Source organism: Lissotriton helveticus, assembly GCF_964261635.1.
Source record: "Lissotriton helveticus chromosome 1_1 unlocalized genomic scaffold, aLisHel1.1 SUPER_1_unloc_75, whole genome shotgun sequence".
NCBI lineage: Eukaryota > Metazoa > Chordata > Amphibia > Caudata > Salamandridae > Lissotriton > Lissotriton helveticus.
In genome coordinates, this window is record NW_027611720.1 from 805,845 (window position 1) to 828,611 (window position 22,767).

At 45.1% G+C, this 22,767-nt stretch overlaps 1 protein-coding gene across 1 annotated transcript; it reads right to left on the minus strand.

The window, feature by feature from the left end:
* Positions 1–1,038: 1,038 nt before the first annotated feature.
* Positions 1,039–12,082, minus strand: LOC144806460 (uncharacterized). Its single transcript, XM_078672819.1, has 3 exons — positions 11,995–12,082; positions 1,906–2,472; positions 1,039–1,076 (listed from the first exon to the last, which is right to left on the minus strand). Exons 1-3 carry the CDS (start codon positions 12,080–12,082, stop codon positions 1,039–1,041), a joined length of 693 nt encoding a protein of 230 aa, XP_078528945.1.
* Between the last annotated feature and the right edge of the window lie 10,685 nt (positions 12,083–22,767).

The following is a 22,767-nucleotide window of genomic DNA, read 5'->3' on the forward strand; positions in this document are numbered from 1 at the left end:
AGCCAGTCACGCCCTCGCCGCCGTCCCCCGCATCCGAAGAACGACAACAGGAGGAAGGTCCTTCTCCCACCTGGCCGCCAAGACCTGGAACTCCCTCCCGACCGACCTGCGCCTGACCCAAGACCACCTCTCCTTCAGGAAGAAGCTCAAGACCTGGCTGTTCGAGCAGTAGCAGCACCCCCCCCCCCCCCAAGCGCCTTGAGACCCTCCGGGTAAGTAGTGCGCTCTATAAATGTCCATGATTGATTGATTGATTGATGCCATGGAACGTATATCGAGGGGAAATTTGTGAACCACTGCCAGAGGAGGAAGATGTAGATAGTTCGGATGACGAAGGGGATATGGGATAGGTAAGGGAAGAGGGAGGGGGCTGCAAGCGCGGCGGGAGGGTGCAGAGTATCCCTTGCCCTCCTGACATGGAGGATGAATGTATTATCTGTGGAACAATAGGCCTTACTCGATATGTTGAGACAATGGGATGTAATACTCCGTATACTGAATGCTACCTAATTGCCAATCTATGACCTTAAAGTTGAATGTTATGTTACACAAAAAAAAAAAAAAAAAAGGGAAAAGTTGCGATAACGGTCGGATGCAGCCGAATGTTGAAGCGGCACCGACAATGATATGACAATGTACACTATTTCTCTGACTGCAACAATAAAAATAATTTAAAAAAAAAAAAAAAACAGGTTATTTCGTGAACACCTGTGCTTCGCTTTAGTTCATTACATATACTGCAGTGGCATTTGTTAATAGTAATACATACATTTTACCAATGAAGTTTCTCATCTAGAGATCCCTGACAACATGTCCACTCTGGGTGTGTTTGGTTTATAGGTTTTATCACTAATCCGACAAGTTAGCTGAAAATATCGTTGTTAGTCCCGGTATTGTTCAGTGTTGCTTTCACAGATGGTGTGGTCAGGTGCAATTGAATGTTTTTCTTTGTATGTCTTCTTCACCAAATAAAAATCAACAATTTTTCTTTTCTTTTAGTCCACATTGTGCGTGCCTCCCACTGTGTATCCTGGTACATCATGCTGCTTTGCTATGTGTACGGAATTGAACAATCACTGAAAACAAACACATTTATAATTCTGGAAATACTGTTATCTGTTTTCCTTCTTTACTGCTAGTCCAGTCTTCTATCACCTGGCATTTCAATGTCCCACATAATTTGAATTGAATCTTTTTCCGTAATTCATTCCTCTCACAATAACTGCACTGTTCTGCTCTTGTCTATGTCCTCAGATGGGTCAGTATTATTTTTGATGTTCTTAAGTTCCTTCCGGAGTCTCTGTGTTTGCTGATGTGTTTGGAGGTTTGATAAGTGACTAAAGCTCTTCCCTCATTCACTGCCGCTGAATAGTTTTTCTCCTGTGTGTGTTCGCTGATGACTTTGTAGCACTGATAATTGACTAAAGCTCTTTAGACTTTCATTGCACTTGATTGTTTTTTCTCCTGTGTGAGTTCGCTGATGATACCTTAATGCTGAAAAGCTGCGAAAACTACTGTCACATTCACTACAATGATAGGGTTTTTCCCCTGTGTGTGATCGCTGATGTCTTTGGAGGCTTGATAAGTGACTAAAGCTCTTCCCACATTCACTGCAGTTGAATGTTTTTTCCCCTGTGTGTGTTCGCTGATGTCTTAGTAGCCCTGATAATTGACTAAAGCTCTTGACACATTCACTGCACTTGAATGGTTTTTCTCCTGTGTGAGTTCGCTGATGATACCTTAATGCTGAAAAGCTGCGAAAAGTACTGTTACATTCACTACAATGATAGGGTTTTTCCCCTGTGTGTGTTCGCTGATGTGTTTGGAGGTTTGATAAGCGACTAAAGCTCTTCCCACATTCACTGCATTTGAATGGTTTTTCCTCTGTGTGTGTTCGCTGATGACTTTGGAGGTTTGATAACTGACTAAAGCTCTTTACACATTCACTGCACTTGAACGGTTTTTCCCCTGTGTGTGTTCGCTGATGACTTTGTAGCACTGATAATCGACTAAAGCTCTTCCCACATTCATTGCACTTGAATGGTTTTTCCCCTGTGTGTGTTCGCTGATGTGTTTGGAGGTTTGATGAGTCACTAAAGCTCTTCCCACATTCACTGCAGTTGAATGGTTTTTCCCCTGTGTGTGTTCGCTGATGACTTTTTAGGTCTGATAACCGACTAAAGCACTTTGCACATTCACTGCACTTGAATGGTTTTTCCCCTGTGTGTGTTCGCTGATGGGTTTGTAGATTTTCTAATTGATTACAGCTCTTCCCACATTCATTGCACTGGTATGGTTTTTCCTCCGAGTGTGTTCGCTGATGTCTTTGTAGGTGATCTAATCGACTAAAGCTCTTCCCACATTCACTGCATTTAAATGGCTTTTCTCCTGTGTGTGTTTGATTATGTCTTTGAAGGTATGATAATCGACTAAAGCACTTTACACATTCACTGCACTTGAATGGTTTTTGTCCTGTGTACGTGTGCTGATGAAGCTTGAGTAGTGATGACAAACTAAAGCTCTTTCTAAATGTATATGATTCTAATTTCTTGGTTAGTCTCTGTGGGTCGGGTATATATTTGTCTACATCCCTTGACTGTATTTCCTGATGGGCCGACATGGCTGTTAAAGCACTTGTGTTTTTCTCACACACTTTATATGTGTGCAGTATTTTGCAAGTTTGAATTCTGCTTTAACAATAAAATGCGATAGCCACCAAATATTTGCCACACTCCTAATACGTAGAATGTGTCTTTGTAGGCAATTGTGCCTTTAGATTGGATTATGGCTATGCACGCTTGCAGGTAAAGATGTATCTTCCTTCTGGCCGGTGCAAATTTGGACAGTCTGTTGTATTGTATATAGAAGAGCTCCTCTTTCCATTACCCGACAGTTTCTGGCTCCGCTCAGTTGTGCTTTTCGCTTGTTACTGTGGTTTAGTCAGAAAGAGTTTACAATTCTCCTAGAGCACGGAATGATGGCTTGTCATCATATTAGAAAATAGAGCACTGCGATAATCACATAATACCGATCCGATGATCAAAGTTAGTATTTGACACTTGTTTATACAGGAGGTGGTTGGTTATTGTTGTTGCCTTAATTTTGTAGAGGTCATTTCTTCGTCTCGTGGCATGGAGGTGCACAGCTCAGCCTCTTGCAATCACTGAAATGCCCTTGATACTTCATCCGGGATCTGTCTGTTTGTGTGCAGGTTCATCTGTCGCCGACTGCGCTGATGTTTTCCTGAATACTGTAGCTCAATATTTCTGCTATTATTGAAGATTTACAGAATTCGCTTAATTATTGATGGTCAATTCATACATTCAAGGCTTGTTTTCTGTTGGATGTAAAGATATTTAAAATTACTAAATTGAAACAAAATGGAATGAGAATTCACAATATTTAACTGTAAAAGACATTTCAGGGGAGATTTACCAAATCTCCACGCAATGCGCCGCAGGCCTCCCCCTGGGAGGCTGCGCTGCGTGACTGGGAGGGAGCAGGAGAGCACCATATTTTCAAAGATATGGCTCTCTCCTTCCCTTTCCCTTGCGCTGGAACTGATTACAGCAGCCCTGCGCCATGCACACACCTTAGCACCAGAGCGCTAGGGTGTTTGTGTGTGTGAGTCCAGCATAGGGTTTGTACAGAAAGGACACCCTTCCTGTACAAAATACTATGCCTTGACATGAGGGAAACCTTTTCCCACTTTGTATGCATGTTGCACAGTGCACCGCGCATGCAAAGTCAGAAAAGGAAGGAGAAATTAAAGCATTTCTCCTTCCAAGTGCCTAGTTTAAAAGGGTGCAGTTTTTACATGCTAAACTCAATCTACTGTATTTGGTAAATTGGGTTTAGCGTGAGAAACAATAGGTGGTTGCACGGGAACGCCCATGCCCCACCAGTGGCAGGCCCCATGGTGCAAAGTAACGCGAAGCAGTGCAATGCGATGCTTCACATTACTTTAACGTTATTTGCAGGAAAGAAAATTAGGAAAAAAAGATTTTGCACTTTTTTTTTTGTGCCACTTTTGTGACGCAAACACGACGCAAAATCTTAGTAAATCGCCCCCTTCTTCTTTACTGCCTTTGAAACTTAGTAGGGAATATTTCATCATACACAAATATTTAACTAAAAGTTCTGGTGATCAGGTGACATCTTATTAATGTCTGAAAACGAGGTGATTTAACAGTGTTCACAGAGTAACTTAGCAAAGTAAGGGTGCTCGAAGGTCCCAAGTGCTTAAGGTTTTGCTTAAGATAGATGCATACGGTCAAGATTTCATTCAATCAACAATAGAGTTTAGAAAAAGAGATGGATCAGGAGGGGCTGCAAAATTTCCAGTAACTCTTTACGAAGTATACAACGAAAGTAACTCCATTCAAACACTTCTCATTTCTTTCCTATTCACTTAAGATCATCTCAAATACCAACTCCTGTCTTTACCTTGCTGTTCATAGGTCACATTTGACACTATCAACAGCTCCTTGGTTCAAGCATTTGTGGTTTCGTCTAACCTGGAAGAGTGGAACATTATTGTGGTTTCTCGGGGTTTCCTATTGCCATAACATCTGTCCATCTCCCTGAAACTAGTGCAGCTTACAGCACCCGGTTCTGGCCCTGAAAGACAAACTTTAAAAAGCTAGTCATTAGTTTTTTCTAAACTTCTGTAAGTTGCAGCTCCTTCGGGGGGTTTTGTGTAAAACAGAGCGAGGGGTTTACTGTAAGGCCCATACTTTACATTGTAAGCGCAGATAAGGCAAACAAACATTGATTCATATAATTTAATATTCAACGTTATCAGTCATTTAGTACTTATAGAGAATCCATCACAACCACTAATTTACCTGACATATCCCCGCATGAGATGTGTGCATATTACTCTTTTTTCCCCCTTTTCCACCATTACATGGCATCTGGCATGATATTGTCCGTTTGGGGTTCAGGATGCCACTTTGTGACTGGATCGGCATTTGGCAGAGCGGGAGGAGTTGTCAGTTATCCACAGGTGATTCGACATTTCTACCTTTCCATATTTTTCATATTCAAGTTTACTAATTTCTTGTCCTGCGACCCCCTACTGCCCTCTGACTGCGCACTCACTCTGTGGGGCTCATAACCCACCGAGACCAGGAAGACCATCACCCAGGCACTCGTCACCAGCCGACTGGACTACGGGAACACCCTCTACGCCGGAATCACAGCCAAACTGCAGAAAAGACTCCAAAGCATCCAGAACGCCTCCGCATGACTCGTCCTGGACATCCCTCGACACAGCCACATCTACGGCCACCTGAGAGACCTGCACTGGCTCCCCATCAGCAAGAGGATCACGTTCAGGCTCCTCACCCACGCACACAAGGCTCTCCACGACCTGGGCCCCAAGTACCTCAACGACCGCCTGACCTTCTACACGCCCACCCGCCAGCTACGATCGACCATCCTCGCCCTCGCCGCCGTACCACGCATCCACAGAGCCACCGCCGGAGGAAGATCCTTCTCCTACCTGGCAGCCAAGACTTGGAACTCCCTCCCCATCCACCTTCGGCTGACCCAGGACCATCTTTCCTTCAGGAAGCAACTCAAGACCTGGCTGTTCGTGCAGTAAAGTACCCTCCCCCAGCACCCTGAGACCCTTCCGGGTGAGTAGCGCGCTATACAAATGTCATGATTGATTGATTGATTGATAAGAAGTCAGATAACGGCCTGATAGTCACAAGGCCATGGATCTCACTTCTTCTACAACACTTATTGCCGACTTAGGGCCTAGTTTAGAGTTTTTCCAACAGATTATTGCCTCAAAACTAGGAGTTGGTGAAGAATTCCACTCTGCCGGCGTAGCTCGTGATGCAGAACAGAGTTTTTTTCTCGGAACGCAAACAATGCAATATCACAGGCCAGGCATTAGGAGAATCCGACGCAAACAATGTAATAACACCGGCCAGGCACTAGGTGAATCTGATGCAAACAATACAATAACACAGGCCAGGCACTAGGGGAGCAAGCTATCTTATCACCAGCAAGGGACACCACAAGCTCTGTGCAATACCCTGGTGGCACAGGAGTCCCAGGGCCCACGTCGGAAACGCCGCTAGTGCCATCAGCCTATCCAGGCGCTCAACCTCAGTGTGAGGACTGCCTGCCCCAGCATCCCTTGATGTCACCACGCTTATAGCGCTGCCTCTCCCCCCACAGTGCGGGACCCGCGCGGGCGAAGCCCGGGCCAAGGGCTGTCCCGTCCTTGCCCTCATTGCCAGGAAGAGGCAGGGCAGGGCTACCCCCCTTTCCACTGGCATTAGGCATCTTGCCTTCTCAGATTCGCTGGACATTTAAGAACTGTCGTGGACTAGTCAAGGTACTGTTAACGCGGTTATCTCCCAGCATTGCCCAAACTACTCTCTTTGATTCTAAATAATTACGCTCTCTCTCCTGAGGGGTTTGTGGGGCCGGTATACGGGTGGCCTGCGGGTTCTCATTGTCCACGGGGCCAAGAGGCCTGTTCATTGCTGATTGTGTAGACAGGTTGCTTTAGACTTAACTTGCACTATAGAGGTAGCATGGGGAAAGGGAAAACTATGGAGGGCAGTGGGGGAGGGGCGGGAGGGATAGTAAAGGGAAAAAGGCTAGGAAGATACAGAAACATGCAGGGAGTAATTGTGTACTGGATAGGATAGACACCCGCATTAGCGAGTGCGAGGACATATTAGTGACAGATACAACCACCCATGCAGCAAATACTAAATCCCCACAACGCTCTACCCAACCAGCTAGTTTAAACAACCCTACTACGGCCCGCCAATTAGCTATTCCAGCTATGTTTCATAACCCACTAAAACAAGCGTTGTCATAGCCAATGGGTCTCGTCTTTGGGACCTTATGTGTTTAGCCAGAACTTTTGGCTATGTTGTAGAGCGTTGTGGCTGCTGTGAATTTTGTTGAAAAGTTATAATAAAAAGTGTTAAGGATTTTTGTTACGTTTATACAAACGAAGACAACATTATATACAACTGAAAAACCTGATAAAAAAAGATTTTAACATAAAAAATGTCTTCTACTTTTTTTGTACTTGCACTGCTGGCAACTTTTTCCTGCCTGTTCTCATGCTTATTTGTTATAATTTTTTTTGTTATGGGAAAGCGGGACATAAATAACGGGGGAGTGTAGGTTGGAAAACAGTAATTTAATTAGAACACGAGCAGCAGACGGACACTAGGGGACAATCAACAGATGCCAGATTCCAAGGGCAGACTGACGGAATGATTAGGTGATGCGCTGATACAAAATGGTGGTGGTGAATGATGATTAGTGCTCAGGTGGTGACAATATATGGTGTGGATTGGAGGTATGTTGTGGATTGTGTAGTTGAAACATGTTGTTTGGTGTGTAATTAAGCAGTGTGTTTTGGAAATGTGGAGTTGAAATGTGTGGCCTGGAACTGTGGTGTTGAGTGAAATTATGCTTAGGAAAATTGTGTCATGGTGTGGAGTGCATTTATGTTGATTGGTGGTATGTGGTATAGAGTGCATTTATGTGGAGTGTATTTATGATGCATTGAGTACAGTGCAATTATATGGCGTGTAATTATCTGGCATTGAGTGGTATTATATGGAGTGTATTTATGTTGCATTGAGTAGAGTGTTATTATGTCGTGTAATTATGTGGCACTGGGTGGTATTGTATGGAGTGTATTTATGTTGCATTGAGTAGAGTGTTATTATGTGGCGTGTAATTATGTGGCATGGAGTGGTAATATGTGGAGTGTATTTATGTTGCATTGAGTAGAGTGCAATTATGTGGCTTGTAATTATGTGGTACTGAGTGGTATGTGGAGTGTATTTATGTTGCATTGAGTAGTGTAATTATGGGCCTGTAATTATGTGGCACTGAGTGGTATTATGGGGAGTGTATGTTGTATTCAGTGGAGTGTAATTTTGTGGAATTAATTGGAGTGTATGTTGCATTGAGTGCGATGTAATTATGTAGCATATAATTATGTGGCACTGAGTGGTATTGTTTGGAGTGCATGTTGCATTCACTAGTGTAATTATGTGGTGTGTAATTATGTGGCACTGAGTGGTATTATTTGAAGCATATGTTGCATTGAGTGCAATTTAATTTTGTAGCATATAAGTATGTGGCACTGTGTGGTATTATGTGGAGCGTATTTATGTTGCATGGAGTAGAGTGTAATCATGTGGCTTGTAATTATGTGGCACTGAGTGGTATTATGGGGAGTGTATGTTTTATTCAGTAGAGTGTAATTATGTGGCGTGTAATTATGTGGCACCGAGTGGTATTATTTCGAGTGTATGTTGCATTGAGTGCAGTGTAATTTTGTAGCAAATCCTTATGTAGCACTGAGTGGTATTGTGTGAAGTGTATGTTGCATTCAGTAAAGTGTAATTAGGTGGCGTGTAATTATGTGGCACTGAGTGGTATTTGGAGTGTATGTTGCATTGAGTGCAGTGTAATTATGTATCAAATAATTATATGGCACTGTGTGGTATTATGTGGAGTGTATGTATGTTGCATCGAGTGGAGTGTAAGTATGTGGTGTGTAATTATATGGCACTGAGTGGTATTATGTGGCGTGTAATTATGTGGCAATGAGTGGTATTATGGGGAGTGTATGTTGTATTCAGTAGAGTGAATATGAGGCGTGTAATTATGTGGCATTGAGCGGTAATATTTGGAGTGTATGTTGCATTAAGTGCAGTGCAATTATGTAGCATATCATTATGTGGCACTGAGTGGTATTGTGTGGAGTGTATGTTGCATTCAGTATAGTGTGATTATGTGGTGTGTAATTATGTGGCACTGAGTGCTATTTGGAGTGTTTGTTGCATTGAGTGCAGTGTAATTATGTAGCATATAATTATGTGGCACTGAGTGGTATTGTGTGGAGTGTATGTTTTATTCAGTAGAGTGTAATTATGTGGCGTGTAATTATGTGGCATGTAATCATGTGGCACTAAGTGCTATAATTTGGAGTGTATGTTGCATTTAGTGCAGTATAATTATGTAGCATATAATTATGTGGTAATTATCGTGACACCCCAAAGCGGACTCCATCTATGCATGCACCCAGGATCTGGGGACAGCACCCTTAATTCTGCTCGAGTTTAGCATAGTGCAGAACACAAGTCACCTTAAAAAATAACACTACATCACAATGCAGTAACAATAGACTTCTGTTCCCTAACCCAGACACCCCTCCGATCACACATGGACTTTCCTTTACCTTTGCCCGTGTATAGTGCTCAGCTGCCTTTAGGGTAGGTTTGCGCTCTACAGATACCACATATGTACATAAATATTGTACCAAAGCCAATCAGGGAGGTTCAGTGGTAAATATGTCAGACAATGAGTGCATTTCACTTGTGTGAGCATTGTGCGCAGCCTCTCGTCGGGTGGATGGGGTGACCAATTCTCTGTGTTGTTGGGTTTATTTCATTTACTGAACTGACTGTGTTGTTACAGAATACTAACTCTGGTGAGTGACTCCTTCTGCGGCACAGTGACTGAATCGAATCATTTGACTCGATTTACAGTGAATTCAAACCAAATGTGTCTCATTAGTAAACATGAGAACTAGAGAGAGAGGGGGGCTTAGTTCGAATAAAGGACAAGAGATGGGAAGAGATAATAGAACATTATAAGGAACACAGAAGAGCAGGTTTAAGGAACAGGGTGGAAGAAAGGGTGAAACCGGGGTAAGAAAGATTGCCGCCTCTTGAGCATCAGTTTCAGGAGCAAACTCAGAACTTTTGGAAGCTGCAGCGTCCTGTGAGTGATGCGTGCGCTCGTGTGAAATCTGACACAAAACAGATGGCACACTGCGCACCGCTGCTTTTAACCGCAAGCCGTAGGACTTTTCACACGCTTCCAGAGCAATTCCATGAGGTCGTTTTCCTAGAGCAACGCATGCGCACATGGTTTCAAAGGTCAAAGCACATCCACTGGGTCATGGTTGACAGGGTACCAGTGGATAGATTAAAAACCAACAGCGTCAGTCCCAAAACCGGGAGTGATCCAGTAAGATAACTCCTACATTTATTCCCATTTGCACATCACTGTTTGATACTTTAATTTAAGTAGGGAACAACATGAGATATCCCTGAACATAATGGTGCGTATTACTCGGATGATCAAACAAGCTGTGAAGGCGTGCTTGAAGCAACTTTTTATGTCACACTCTACTGACTTTGAAAATAGTGAATAAGAAACACCGTAAGTCAAACTCTAGGACGAAAACAAAGGGTGTGACTGGCACCAGAATTTTAGCTAAAAAGAGAAAGGAATGAAGCACATTGGCTGCCACCAGGGCCTGATCTCATTCCATGCTCTTGGCTTATGGGCAACATCAGAGGAAGAAGCTCCCAAAATACTTGATGGCCTAATGATGCCCGGACAATCACTTCCAAGTTTGTCAATCCAGCAAGCAGGACAGGAGGAAAGTGCAAGCAAAAATTACCCTCCACCAGCCAAAGTGATAAGGGCAAATTAGTAAAAGAATGATTGGCCACCAGAGGATGAACGACAACTCACTGTCCTGCCCCATTTCCATTCACAGAGGGCTGCGGATAGCCTCTTCCAAATCAGCACTTAAGACACTGTCCTGTTGTGTTTGTTTTCTTACGAAACTCTGGCTCAGGTTGCCCTTTTAGTGAATTACATTTCAAAAGGTTCAGCTATTTATTTAGCACGCTATAAAAAACCACTAATAAAGTAAAAATCGGTATCAACCAATTACTCCCTTACAATGTATCCCTACACTTCAAATATACAATTTTAATGGATTTAAAGTACAGAAAAGTGAAAGTTGTAGATGTTTGAAGTGTGGCACTTTCCTTTTTAGGTCTCACTTACCAGACATTGCTGTTGCGAGTCTATTGCGAGTGTGCGCGTGCGCTGGTGTGAAAATTGACACAAAACAGATGGCACACTGCACGTCGCCGCTCGTGACCGAAAACCGTAGGCCTTTTCTCACGCCCAAGTGTGTGAAAAGTCCACAGCAATTCCAAAAGGTAAGTTTTCCTAGAGCAGCGCATGGGCTGCTCTAGGCTTAGGGGGCCCAGACATAGGCGGTGAGGGAAACCTAGATGCTGGAAGTGATTGCCAATCCTCAAATAAGTCATCTAGGAGTGACCTACAGAAGACAGGGTCGGAAATCCCGTACACTAATAGGTTTCTACCACTGGTGGAGTTGCTGGAGGAGGACACCGAAACGGGGCCTAGGTGTCACCCCCCTCATCAGACACAGCATTCCGAGACATGTATCCTAGAACCAGATTGTAGATCTACCAATGTTCCCCAAGAAATACTTAGCCTCATTAATACTCTCAGACTAGAGGTCGAGGATATGAGATCCATGCTTGAGGGTCTTACTTCCCTGGTAAATCAGCTATTGAATAAGGAGCCTTCCTGTCCCTCTCGCCCTGTACCCACTGACTCTACATCTCATCAGGTGGTTTATCCAGAGTAGGAGATACCCACTGTAGATAAGGCTCCCAAGTTGGCATTTTTTTGCAAGCTAGCCCCCGCAGCCATACCACGTATAGTGGTTCCAGCACCCTCCAGGACCGAGTAATTAGCTTTGTAATTCACGAAGACATCTCAAGGGCTTCCAGACTTACCTCCCGAACCCAATCACTAGATTGTATTGAGCTTACACTGAGTGAGGTTGATGTTGCGGAAAATCTTCTTTCCCTGGAATATCGTACTTGTCCCCAGAAGGTTCCTTGATCCAATTCAGATGGTTCTTACCAAGCAGTGCGTGCCACCAAACACTGGAAAATACGCTGCCTGGGTTTAGAGGCTTTTCCTCTCTTGAGGCTAATGATTGACTGCTTTGTAATACCCAGAACAAACTAGATGGTCTTTTTGCTCCCCATACGATTAAAGAATCCCCTCTCTTACCCTTAGCTGGTACTCAACTTCCTTGTCTTCATCCAGGAAGGGAGGCTACTGCCTCTCGGGAAGCACCCTCCTTACCTGTAGGAGTATCGGGCCCAAATGATGTACTTATTGATGTTACAAGCGGACAGCGGCTACATTCACCTGCTACCCATGGGACATCCATGTTATCCTGGAATGTAGCAGGATTGAAGACGAAGACCGTCTCCCCTGATTGGTTTGCCTTTATTGATCAGTGTGATGTCTGTTGTTTTCAAGAAACCTGGGCCATAGACCCCCTATACTGCTTAGGTTACTTAAATGTCTATACCCCTGCAACATGTGGGGGTAAGGGTCGACCCTCAGGAGGATTGGTAATCTGGGTACGCCAAGCTGGCGGTTTTAATATGGAGGTCCTTGAAACACAGAGTAATGATATCGGTGCGATCAGGTTGAAGTGGGGCCAACAAGGGGTTGGGGACGTTTCTAACGTTTATGCCAGGGGCTCAAAGGGGAAGAAGTCGGACGTTATAGCGGTTTTGGACGACCTATTAGATCTACACTCCTGTGGTTCAAACATTCTGATCGCGGGGGATTTTAATGTGACTATTGAGCCCCTCACTCTTGAACATTGTTGTAGGAAGGTGTCATCTGACTGCATGGTTGCCCCCACTTCCTGGTGTTTTGCTGGTTTTCGACTTAGTTTGGGTGGGATCCTGCTATTCAGGACCCCAGCCTATCTGCTTTCTCCCTAAAATGGATTCCATGTACAATAGGTACACTCCAGTTTGGTTACTGGGGTACCCTTGTGAGTCCCTAGTATATGGTACAATAGGTACTAAGGGCATAGGTACCCCAGAGTCCTACCAGGGGCTGCAGCATGCATTATGCCACCCCTGGGAAGCCTCCCAAAATTGCACCACAGGACTGGTGGCGCAGCCTGGGTAAGGTGGTGCATGCACCACCTTACCCAGGCTGCGTAGATATAGGTTACCTATATCTACCTTAAATCACTTCACATAGAGAGACCTATCAGTCACTCCTATGGCAGGCCTTATCAATCCTGAAGGCAGGGTGCTTGATTTCATGTGAGAGGGTGCCTATGCATGAGCAGAGACCCTCTGTAGCCTCAGAACCTATTCTCTGGGGCTGTTCTGTGATGCAGCCTGACCATATACTCTTAAGTGAATTATATCCTCGCTGTAAATGCTAACTTTGGGATGGCTGCACGGAAACATGTTGTGTTTGGTGTCAAACACTTTGGTATCCTACCCCCCACCCCCTGCCAGTCCTGGCAGCGGGGGTAGAATTCCACCCTTTTAGAGGGAGAGACATGTACACACCGGTCTACCCGATAACCAGTTTGAAGAGCCCTGGCATCACAAAATGGATGCTGCAGCCACAGACACAAGTCTGGCCTCCTGCTGCTGACCGAAGTTCCGGCAGGGGAGGCCTGGATAATAGGTTTCCTGTCACAGGGAGGTGTAGCCACCTCCCAGACAGGCCTAAGGGAATTAGGGCTTGGTGAGTGCACTCCAGGATTGCTTTGAAGTCTGCACTGGGGGCACATTTGGTGTCCCTGTGCATAGTCCAGTTCAAACCGGTTGCACGGGGCTACGAGACCCTGCTCTGGCAAGAAACTGGACAAAGGAAATGGGTGTAGCGACCCCTCTTACCAAACCCTCCCTTAGGTGGGTCACTAGAGTTAGTCCAACCCCTTTCTTATGTATAAGTAAGGAACCACTGGCAACAGGACTTTGGATATCCCTGGACGAAACTCTGCAACTGAATCCTGGAACTTCAACACTCTACTCAAGACTAGAGGACTGAAGAAATCCCTCTTGGGGTCAAGGAGTGACTCCCCTGCTTGGCAGGCACCAACGAAGCATTTGCCGGTCTGCCTCTCCGAAGCTCCCGACGGACTCCGAAGTATCTGCAGCCCAGGAAGAGGATTTCCAGACTTCTCAGGGGTTGACCCGAGTCCCCAGCAAAGCTGAGACCTGCAGCCCTCGTGAGTGACGTGGATCCGGAACGCCTAGACACCGTGCATATTTGCAAGTGCATTGACTTCTCGACATCTCTTGAAGTTGTGCTTTAGGTTACTTGTAGCCCTAGCCCCGAGCACCATCTGCACTGAAGATTGTGGGCCCCTACTCCATGAGTGTTCCGTGGGCCCGATTCTTGCATTTCCACTCGAGGCTCCTTTGCAATCCCTAGTCCGTTGACTGGTGGGTCCCTGTGAAGTCAACTCTGATTTTCCTTAAGCTTATCTGATTGCTTTAGATGTGTCCTAACTCCCCACCAAGTGGTGAGTCCCTCGGACCTTGCTGGCCCACACCGAAGTATCTTTCTCCTTTCTGCGTGGGCTGCTGTTGCCACAGCTTGTTGGGTCCAATCCGGGCACCGATACCACAGCACTCGACATCCTTCATGGGACAGCACAAATCTAGCTCCTGGTTGTCGTTCTCGCTGCCTGGTCCTCGTGGCTGAAGAGTCAAGCTTCACCTCCTTCACCTGAAATCACCCAACATCGGTGGGTATCTGCCTATCGTGCCCCTGGTCACTGGCTAGTGACCCACTCTGTCCCCTCTGCTTTCAGGTTCTTCTCATCTTCGATCCAGGCTTGGATCACTGTGGACACTTTCCACTTCGACTGCAGTAGCACTTTGCAGCAGATCGCCATTGGAAACAGTGACGATTCCCGACACCTAAAGATACCTATGCACCCGGCTTCCCTGGGTGAGGTAACTCGAGTACTCCCTTGATCCTGTGGGTTTTGGCTCTAGAACCCCTTAAGTCTAAAGGGGTTTGCTCAAAGTCCTCCTCTAAGTGTCCCTTTTCTTTAAATTTCCAACCGCGACATTCCCAATTGAAGTTTAACGGTGATCCGCGGCTGTGTTCAGACACTGAAAGCGTGTCCCCTGTGGGTCCCCTGCGTCACTACCTTGGGTGGCTCCTGGTGGCCCCAGCACTTCTACAGGCTCTAGGCCTTGTGTCTATCAAAGTTGTGGTTCTTATACCACTTTATTGATATATGGTTTGGTACGCCCCTAGGGCTCAACATATATTGTGTTAATTTACTGTGTGCTATTAAGTTTTCTGTATGTACTTTTGCCTCTAGCCTCATAAAGAGACTAGAGGGATGTGTTTAGAATAAATACATATATTTTATATATATCCCTTGTGTGGTTCTCCTTTCATTTGGTCATTCATGAGATTATAGACTGGTAAAACAAGCTGCTTCACATTCCTCCAAGACTTAGCCTGAAGGCTGCTCTCCATAGCTACCACAAAGATAGCTTTCAATAAAGGTTGTCTGTTACCTATTATCAATAAGGGTCGTTTGGACTGGTGCAAGGTACAAGAATAGTGGACAGAATATGCCAGGCCAACTTCTCACATATTAATTCAAGTCTTGCTAAAGCAGGCACGACAAAGTGCACAGCATTGGCGCCCTTCTTCTTTATATTTGCAGCAGCGTGCCATGCGCCCTTCAACTTTATTAATGCCTGTCACTTATTTGAAATGCAGTCCACACAGCACTCGTGGGACGCCGCTTGTTTGTATTTGCATCGCCATGCAGGATTTCTCTTTGGGAGCGGCTGCCGCCCCGCACAGCATGCGTGTCCTGCAAGTGCTGTGTGGGGCGGCGGCTGTTCTTGAAGTGGGAGCGTGCAGGGCCTGCTGCAAATGCAAACAAGCGGGCACCATTGCCCAATTAATGGATAACTTATCCTACGCCTTCGTCAGGATCTTAAGTATTGCTACTGCTCTCCCTCGGTACCTCTGGCGGTTTCAAAAGCCGCCTGGGGCTTTTGAAACCGCCAGAGGTACCGACGGAGAGAGTGGTGCCTCCTATGTCCTGATCCGTGGCCAGGTGATGCGAGGTCTTGTCCTCTCAAAAGACGGGAAATTGTTATTTACAGAGGAACTGTTATCCTTATTTACAGGTAAAGAGGTTGTATCAGTTCCAACTCTTTACACATGTTATATATTGTGTATTTATAACACTCACTTACAGTAGCAATACTTAAGGTCCTGATGAAGGCATAGGACAAGTTATCCATTAATTACTGAAACATGTTGACCCTTCACATCTAGACAGTTACTTGTTTAAGACTGTCGTTTTGCACTGTTTTTATGTCTTGATCTCTGAGAAGCACGAATAAATAATTTTGCTTCCCATTGGTAATTTTAACTCACATCACATACACACTACTGCACTGCATTCACGATTCCCACATAATCGAGTACTCGCATCTAGAGGTCCAAATACAGCGTGTTTTATCGAAATAGGTCAAAACATCTACGAGCTCCCCTTTCCTGAAGCAAGGGTTGCAGCCCGTAGTGCCACTCGTGTGGCATTAGGAGGAGACCCAGATGATGAAGCATGTCACCACTAGTGAGTTATGGGAATCCGTCCTTTTAATAGAATTGTCCTTCACTGATTTGTAGAAACCAGATTAGTCCTGTTGCTAGTTTCTTACATTTATCTTGCTTATCAGACCCATGCATATTTGTGTGTAGAAAACAACCCTAGGCCAGACAATGGACGAGGCATGGTCTCTGAAAGGGGGGCGAACAATAGAGCACAGGGTCTGCATATGATTTTAAACCAGCCGAGACTGATTATTAATAACAACCACAAAAACACCCACCCTGCAAACAGCCTCCTCTAAGAGGCACCTTCCATTCATTTGATAATTAAAACAACACATAATGCACATGTGTTTAGGTGTTTCCTTTCTTTATTTCATAATAATACTGAATGGGATTTCTTTTCAATTGGAATTGGGAGTGCAGTGTATTTGTCTCTTGGCTTGGGGAGTCAAGTTAAATAAATAATGTAATTCATTCAACGGCTTGTGTTTTGCTTCAGATGAGTAATCAACAGATTTTGCGTTTCCGATACCCCAAAACAAAGTATATGTATCACATAAAAGTTATACCCTCTTATATTAGGGCACAGAATACAAGTTCCCGAATAAAAAAGGCAGGATTTTGTTTTGTTTGGAAGCTACGTTATGAAATCAACAGGTCTGTTTCATTTAGCTGTCAGATGCGTTCTCCCAGTACTTCATTATCCGTGGACATGACCATACTGTATAGAAGAACATAGCCCATGCCAAAGCATGTTTTTGCCACATGTTTGTCTTTCCCGGGTCAGTCCTGTGTATCATTTTGAGTGTGCCATTAATGCTGTGAAATCATAACATAATTGAGGGCAGTGTCCCACTTGTATCTGTGAACTACAACTATAGTCCCTACCTCATTTCCCCCTCACCATCAAAATAATTTTTGGCATGTCATCTTGTAGTGTTCTTTAGTGTTTTGTGACCGATCCGCTTGACATAGGCAAATCCAGTATGTCTGTGAGGGTGCTTGTGAACCAGGTGTTCCTCAATGCTTGTGGTTTTTCCTGCCTGTGACTGGAAGCATTTAGCCTGTTGAATTGTGGGATTTGCAGTCCAAACTCTGTAGTTTTTCCTTCTTATTCCCCGTGACTATCAGTTTTTCCCTCCAAATGTCTCCTTTGCTCTGTGCTAAGACCAGCGTGTTAAGCAGTACACCCCCAGTGACCATTTTGTGTTAACAAGTAAGTGAAACCAGCCCCTCTTCCCCCATCAGACAGCAATAATCTGCCGTAAAATGTTTAAACTGCGTTTAATAGGGACTGTGCACTTTGTTTTTTGGCCAGGAGAGGGAGTACAGTTTTATACAAATAGTGTTGTTAGAGGACAAGTTTGTTAGGGCCTTACCTGCAGAAGTACAAAGAGTGGATTAAGCCTGTCTGTCTCCTAGGAGATTTCTGAATAGAGGAGCAGCTTCTAACTCCCTGGCCAGCAAACCTTGTGGAGTGGTGTGGCTCACTGGTTAGAGGCGGCTGACCTGTAAGCAGAGAATGGTCCGGGACCAGGGTTCAATTCCCGACGCGGCAGGGTTGTGGACCAGGGTCAAAACGGACTCGATAATTCTCGCCTCGGTGCCTACTCTAATCAGGGAACACACTCGGCAACTCTGGGCATTAAGCTTGCCTCATCTCTACAACGGCCCCCCACAGACGCCGGGGATGCCTGGTTTCACCTTGGAGATACCCAGAAAGGGACCATCTCACAGGGAAAACCAGGACGGGTTCCCCAGCGGTCTTCAGCGCCGGGATACTCCTTGGAGTCACAGTGCGCTTTACAAGTATACCCACATTTACATTTACCTTGTCTGAGGTATCTGGGACCTAATATAGTCTAATAATGTTTGGTACATGTGTACACTGATTGGTGGTTGTCTCTGATGTTTCTATTGGATTAGGGTTAGTGTCTTCATTGGTTGGGTATTTGAGGGTTCTGATTGGTTTCCGGGTCTGTGATTCAATCAATGTAGGGTTGGGGCTAGGGTTAGGATTTCTATTGGAAGTAGGGACTAGGGCTTCCTGTGTTATTGGTTGTTGGGACTAGGGCGGGACTAGGGTTAGGGTTAGGCCTTTAATTGGAAGTAGCGATTAGAGCTTCTGGTGTGATTGGTTCCTGGACTAGGTGTGGGACTAAGAGTAGGGTTAGGCTTTCTATTGAAAATAGGAACTAGGGCTTCCTGTGCCATTTGTTGCTTGGACTAGGGTTGAGACTACTGGTAGGGCTAGGGCCTCTATTGGGCGTAGAGATCAGGGTTTTCTAAACTGATTGGGTGCTTGGACTAGGGTCATGATTGGCTGTAAGGGCCTGGTCTCCAATTGGTTCTAGAGTTTAGGGTTAGTGTTGTGATTGGATAGTGTTTGGGCTAGGGTTCCCAATGGCTGAAGGGGTCACCTGACTACTAGGGTCATAAACAACCAAGGCTTAGGGCATCGCCGCTTGGGAGTCGGAGCTAAGGGTGGAGAGGACATGGGTGAGGGCCTGTTTAAACCTGTTAGAGATTGTCCGGGACCAGTGCCAGGAATGCTGGCCATTCATTAATACCCACCCTACGTATTTTTAATGGTTGAAGCTTTTATTCGATATGCAAGATATCTTGAAACCCTACGTATTTGTCACTCTGTATATATACATTTATTTTCACTATAGATATGTGCCTATCTTTGTGTATTGCTTTGTATAAACATGTACAATACCTATGTTATAAAACAACAAAAAAGACAAAAATCATCTTTGGTCTACATGTACTTGCTTCCATTGTGCATCTATGTACCTCCATGTACTTGGATCTGTGTGTCAGTTATTTTTCTCCTTAAAAAGCATATCCAATGCACTACCCTATTTCTCAACCTGTACCTCTATCAATATCTTTAATCTGCATATACTTACCTCCATTATGCATCTATATACTGTCAATTTACTTATGGATCTATATATTTATCACTTTCTTCTAATTTAGCATTTCCAATGCACTACCCTATTTCTCAGCCTATACTTCTCTCAATATATCTTCTAGCCCAATATTCTGACTCATCTCAAACTTCTTTCTACTACTCTTTCCAATTCACTACCCTATGTCTCACCCTATACATATGTCAATATATCCTCTACACCCACTCCCTTTTATCCCACACCCCATACCACTACTATATTTCACAAAATAATCCTCTCTCCTACTCTATCCCACCTTGCATCAACAGACACCTCTTTTACTATACCGATCCCCCAAAAGAAACCTTTCTAAACTCTCCCCTCTGACTCTTCCCCTCCAAAAACACTTTTTACTCTTCCAAAAGCCTCCTCCTACTGCTATGACCTAAAAAAAGAAATCCTTCACTCTTCTATCTCTCCACAATCCTTTTCAATCAAAATAACAGACTAACATGTTCACTTCTCTAATTCCATATTCCACCATATTAATTCACCACTAATCCTTTATGGGTTCCAGAGTAGCGTGCTACTCGCCAACAAAGCATTTCAACACCTCATCAGGGTTAAAAGCGCTATATAAATGCAAACCTTTTTTCCTTTTTTACCTCTCCCCAACCCTTCTCAATCCAAATAACTGACTAACATATCCACCACTCAAATTACTTCATATTTCACCATACTAATTTTCAACACTAATCCTTTATGGGTTCCTGAGTAGCCTGCTACTCGCCAGAAAAGCGCTTTAACATCCCATCAGGGGTAACAGGCACTATATGAATGCAACCCTTGCTTTCCCTTCTATCCCTCCGCTATCCTTCACACTCCAAATAACTGACTAATATCCACCACTCAAATTACTTTCATGTTTCACCATACTAATTCACCACTAATCCTTTATGGGTTTCTGGAATACCATGCTACCCGCCAAAAAAAGCGCTTCAACACCCCCATCAGGGGTTAGAAGCGCTATATAAATACAAACCTTATTTCCTCTTCTATCCTTCTGCTTTCTTTCCGAATCCAAATAACTGACTAACATATGCACCACTTAAAAGTTACTTGTATGTTTTACTATACTAATTCAACACTAATCCTCAATAGGTCCCGGAGTAGCTTGCTGCTCGCCGAAAAAGCGCTTTGACGCCTCATCAGGGGTAGTAAGCGCCAAACAAATGCAATTACAATACAATACAATATTGTGATTTTATTGCAGATGCTGATGAGCAATGGGGGATCTTAAAGTTAGAACTGCCACCAATTAAAAAATGGTCTGACGTGGCAATCCAAATCAATGCCACTTATCTAGAGAAGGGACCACGGGCGGCGAATGTCAGATCCACATCCGATAGGCATGGAGCAAATACTTTCAACAATGGCAATTGAGCCAGTCGCATAGACTACTTATTAATCAATCTGCGACTGTGGCATCCCTTAAGGGATATGGTAGTAAGAGAGCGGCCAGAGAGTGACCACAACCCCCTGTGTGCAACTCTTGATTTGTTACCACAACGGGAACACACGCGATCAGAGAGTAATTTTCTCACCAGGGATGCGGTTCCATCAAACGACATAAAACGCCTAAAATGGGCTAATATACTCAAGCACCGCGAACCTTTAGCTTCAATATCCCTAGACGTTGAAGGGCCATTTCAGAGTTGGAAGTATGCATGCTAAACTCAGCGGCTCTTGACCTGGTGATCGGTACCCATGTTAGCATTTTTGCGAAGCTACGCACTTATTTCATTAGATGCCATAAGGCCAAGGGAGTCTATCCTAGGAAAGGCCCACAGTGGCTCAATATGGAATGTAAAGAATTGCGTAGACAACTAGGAGCTGCAATTAAAGAGTGAAATCCCAGTGCTGTACGGCAACTAAGGTATAATTACCGAAGAGCACAAGTTAAGGCAAAAAAATCCTGGGATGAGAATAGATGGCAGGAACTCAAATTAGCATGCGTAAACAAAAATCCCAAACAGTTTTGGAACATAGCTAAGTGGGACAGGGGTGTTCTGCCACCCCAGCCGCAAAACCACGTTTCACAGGAGCATTGGGTCACTCACTTTAAGCCTCAATATGCACGTAGCTCAGTAGAAGGGACGGAAGAGAAGCCCCCGTGCCGGTACTAAACAGGCACAGTTTTTGAAGATGCTGAAGTTATTCTGGCCCTGGGGGCAGTAACAGGAGGTAAAGCACCGGGCCCAGATGGCATTCTGCTGGACATATTTCTGTATGAAAAATCTAAATGGTGCCACTACATCATGATGGTGGCTAACGCAATTGCGCAGGGTGCCCCAGTTACTGATTCATGGAAAGGGGCGGAGATTATCCCCGTTTTTAAAAAGGGGGATAAATCCCTGTCAGGCAACTACGGGCTTATCAGCCTGATAGACTCACTCCAAAAGATAATTCTGCATCTAGTTTTGAACAAACTGCAGGATTGGGTGGGAGAGACAGATAGCTTATCTCCTCTACAGGCTGGCTTTAGGGCGTGTGCTAGTACCATTGATCAGGTATTTCGTTTTATTATGCTCTACTGGAAGACTGTGGTCTTGAACAAGGGTAGCCTTTATGCTGCCTTTGTGGATCTTAAATCGGCTGCATGCTGAGGTGCAAGAACAAGAAAGATGGGCTTGGATGTGTCCCAGAGTAATTACCAGTGGCAGAGATGAATTCAAACGTTCCACCCATCATTTTCCGTATTCATAAATATGCCCGGTGTGCCCAGATGTGGGTCCCGTGCTCGCTGCAATGCTGGAATGAAGCCGCGCCCTACAGTCAGGACCCAGATGTGGGTTCAGTGCTCGCTGCACCGCTGGAATCAAGCCGCACCATACAGTCAAGGCCCAGATAGGCTGAAACCGGTCTTTGGATGGTTGAGTTCCGGTTCAAAAAAGATCTGCATTGGCTCTTCAGGCTGGACTGCTTCTATTGTAAGGAGTCTAAAGCTGATTTGCATATAGTGCTTCTTGTTTGAGGTGGCATTGTGGGCCAACAACCAATTGATCTCCCTCTTCTGCTTGGCCTGGGGAGGACCTGGACGTAAGCCGGAGTCTAGTGAGGATGAGGATGTGATAAGTGCCTGGTATGGACCAGGACATGAGCCGGGGCTTGTGAGGCTCAGGATGTGAGCCAGGGCATTGTGAGGACCAGGACATGAGCTGGGGCTTGTGAGGACCAGAACCTGAGCTGGGCCTTGTGAGGACCAGGACGTGAGCCAGGGCCTTGTGAGGACCAGGATGTGAGCTGGGGCCTTGTGAGGACCATGACGTGAGCCAGGGCCTTGTGAGGACCAGGATGTGAGTCAGGGTCTAGTGAGGACCAGGACATGAATCTGGGCCTTGTGAGGACCAGGACGTGAGCGGGGGCCTTGCGAAGACCAGGACGTGAGCTGGGGCCTTGTGAAGACCAGGACATGAGCCAGGGCGTTGTGAGGACCAGGACGTGAGTCAGGGCCTTGTGAGGACCAAGACGTGAGCCAGGGCCTTGTGAGGACCAGGACGTGAGCCGGGACCTGGTGGGGACCAGGACGTGAGCC

Coding starts and splice junctions, on each gene's coding strand:
- LOC144806460 (XM_078672819.1), bottom strand. CDS start 12,082: ATGGATGTCCCATGGGTAGCAGGTGAATGTAGCCGCTGTCCGCTTGTA. Junction 2,473..11,994: donor TGGGCCCGATACTCCTACAG/GTAAGGAGGGTG, acceptor ACACGTACACAG/GACAAAAACCATTCAAGTGC. Junction 1,077..1,905: donor TCAGTTATCAAACCTCCAAA/GTCATCAGCGAA, acceptor GTTTGTTTTCAG/TGATTGTTCAATTCCGTACA.